This window comes from Callorhinus ursinus, unplaced genomic scaffold (assembly GCF_003265705.2).
Source record: "Callorhinus ursinus isolate GAN/ISIS: 27379988/994484 unplaced genomic scaffold, GSC_fseal_2.0 scaffold4, whole genome shotgun sequence".
NCBI lineage: Eukaryota > Metazoa > Chordata > Mammalia > Carnivora > Otariidae > Callorhinus > Callorhinus ursinus.
In genome coordinates this window covers 1,231,480-1,232,775 of record NW_027397066.1, presented here as the reverse complement: position 1 = coordinate 1,232,775, position 1,296 = coordinate 1,231,480, and the positions used below count along the sequence as shown (strand labels likewise).

The window sequence follows — 1,296 nt, the reverse complement described above, 5'->3', positions numbered from 1 at the left end:
ATGCCAACCACCCATGTGGCCCCGCAGCTGTGGAAGGGGCTTCGAATACACCTTTGCCACTCTAGCAAGGTAGGAAGCTACGCAGCTGCTCGACCAGGCCCCTGCAGGCTGCCTCACCCTTGCAAAAGTGGGGAGTGGAAGGGGGCATCTTCCAGCAGAGGGCCCCAGGACCACCTTCTTCCCAGGGCCAGCCCCGGGGGTTATGAGGAGGGGGGTGAGGGAAGCCCGAGATTGCTTCCAGATTCGTCCAAGCTGCCGGAAGGCAGACAAGCCTGCAGTGAAAGTCACTTCTGCTGCATGACCTTGGGAGATTAACAACCCCCAGCCTCAAGCTCCTCATCTGTGAAATGGGGACAACCACCCTCCGAAGCTTCAGGGGAAAGGCCTCAAAGCCCCTAGGGGTTTTTGATGACCCCCTTCATCCCCTCACTCTGCTTCCTCGGTGCTCGCCCTCCTCCCCCCCTACCCCGCACTCCGGGGAGCTGGCTGTCTTCCCCTCATAAATTAGCACTTGGAGCCGCTGAGGCAGCCTCCCCCGCCCCGCGGATTATATATAGTTACACGCGCCCGGCGCAGAGCCTCAGCAGCGGGCGCTACCTGCCGTCACCCCGCCCCCACCCGGGACGACCAGGGAAGGGACCGGAGAGGCGGGGCCGCACAGAAGGGGGATGCAGGTGGAGACCCCGGCCCTCTCCCCTGCCCGCAGCCCCCTACCCGCCGCCGGCGCTCGTTCCCACGCCCCCGCCAGGCGCGCCTTGGCCAGGAGCCCGGACGCCACCGCCGGTGGCCACCTCGCCCCAGGCCGCCGCAGAAAGCCGGTGGCGTGCGGGTGCGCGTCCGTGCGCGAGCGAGGGGGCCCGAGGGGGCGCGAGGGGGCGCGAGGTGGCGCGAGGGGTCCGCTTCCCTCCCAGGCTGAGTCCTGGGCAGGGACAGAGCGCGGCCGGGGCCCGGGGCCCGAGGTAGGGGCGAGCGGGGCTGAGGGCGTCCTGCGCGTCTGTCCCCGGAGGGGCCGGGCGGGCGCGGACTGCGGCAGGCGGAGCGCGGCGGGGTCCCCCGCGCACTGACCGGCCAGCAGGGCGTAGAGCAGCTGCGTGCGCGGGTGCTGCCGCAGGCCGCGGAAGGCCGTGTTGGGGATGCGCTCCATGATGCCGTCGTAGAAGATGCGGCGCGCCGCCTCCTGCTCGGCAGCGCGGAACTCGCGGATGTACACGCCGCGCCCCCCCGGCGGTCCCGCGCCCCCCGCGCCGCCGCGGGGTTGGGGGCCGGGCGGGGGCGCGGCGGGCGCGGCGGCCGGCC

At 71.6% G+C, this 1,296-nt stretch overlaps 1 protein-coding gene and 1 long non-coding RNA gene across 2 annotated transcripts in view; one reads left to right on the top strand and one right to left on the bottom strand.

Moving 5' to 3' along the window:
- Positions 1-1,294, bottom strand: part of NAT8L (N-acetyltransferase 8 like) — a gene marked incomplete at its 5' end in the record, with an annotated part of 4,994 nt that extends 3,700 nt beyond the window's left edge. The window contains one exon of the mRNA XM_025887473.2: positions 1,066-1,294. Within this exon, the coding sequence (XP_025743258.1) occupies positions 1,066-1,294 (229 nt within the window). The remainder of the gene's footprint in view (positions 1-1,065) is intronic.
- The window catches only part of LOC141372561 (uncharacterized), a 13,382-nt gene that overhangs the window by 4,442 nt on the left and 7,644 nt on the right, over positions 1-1,296 (top strand). The window lies entirely within an intron of this gene.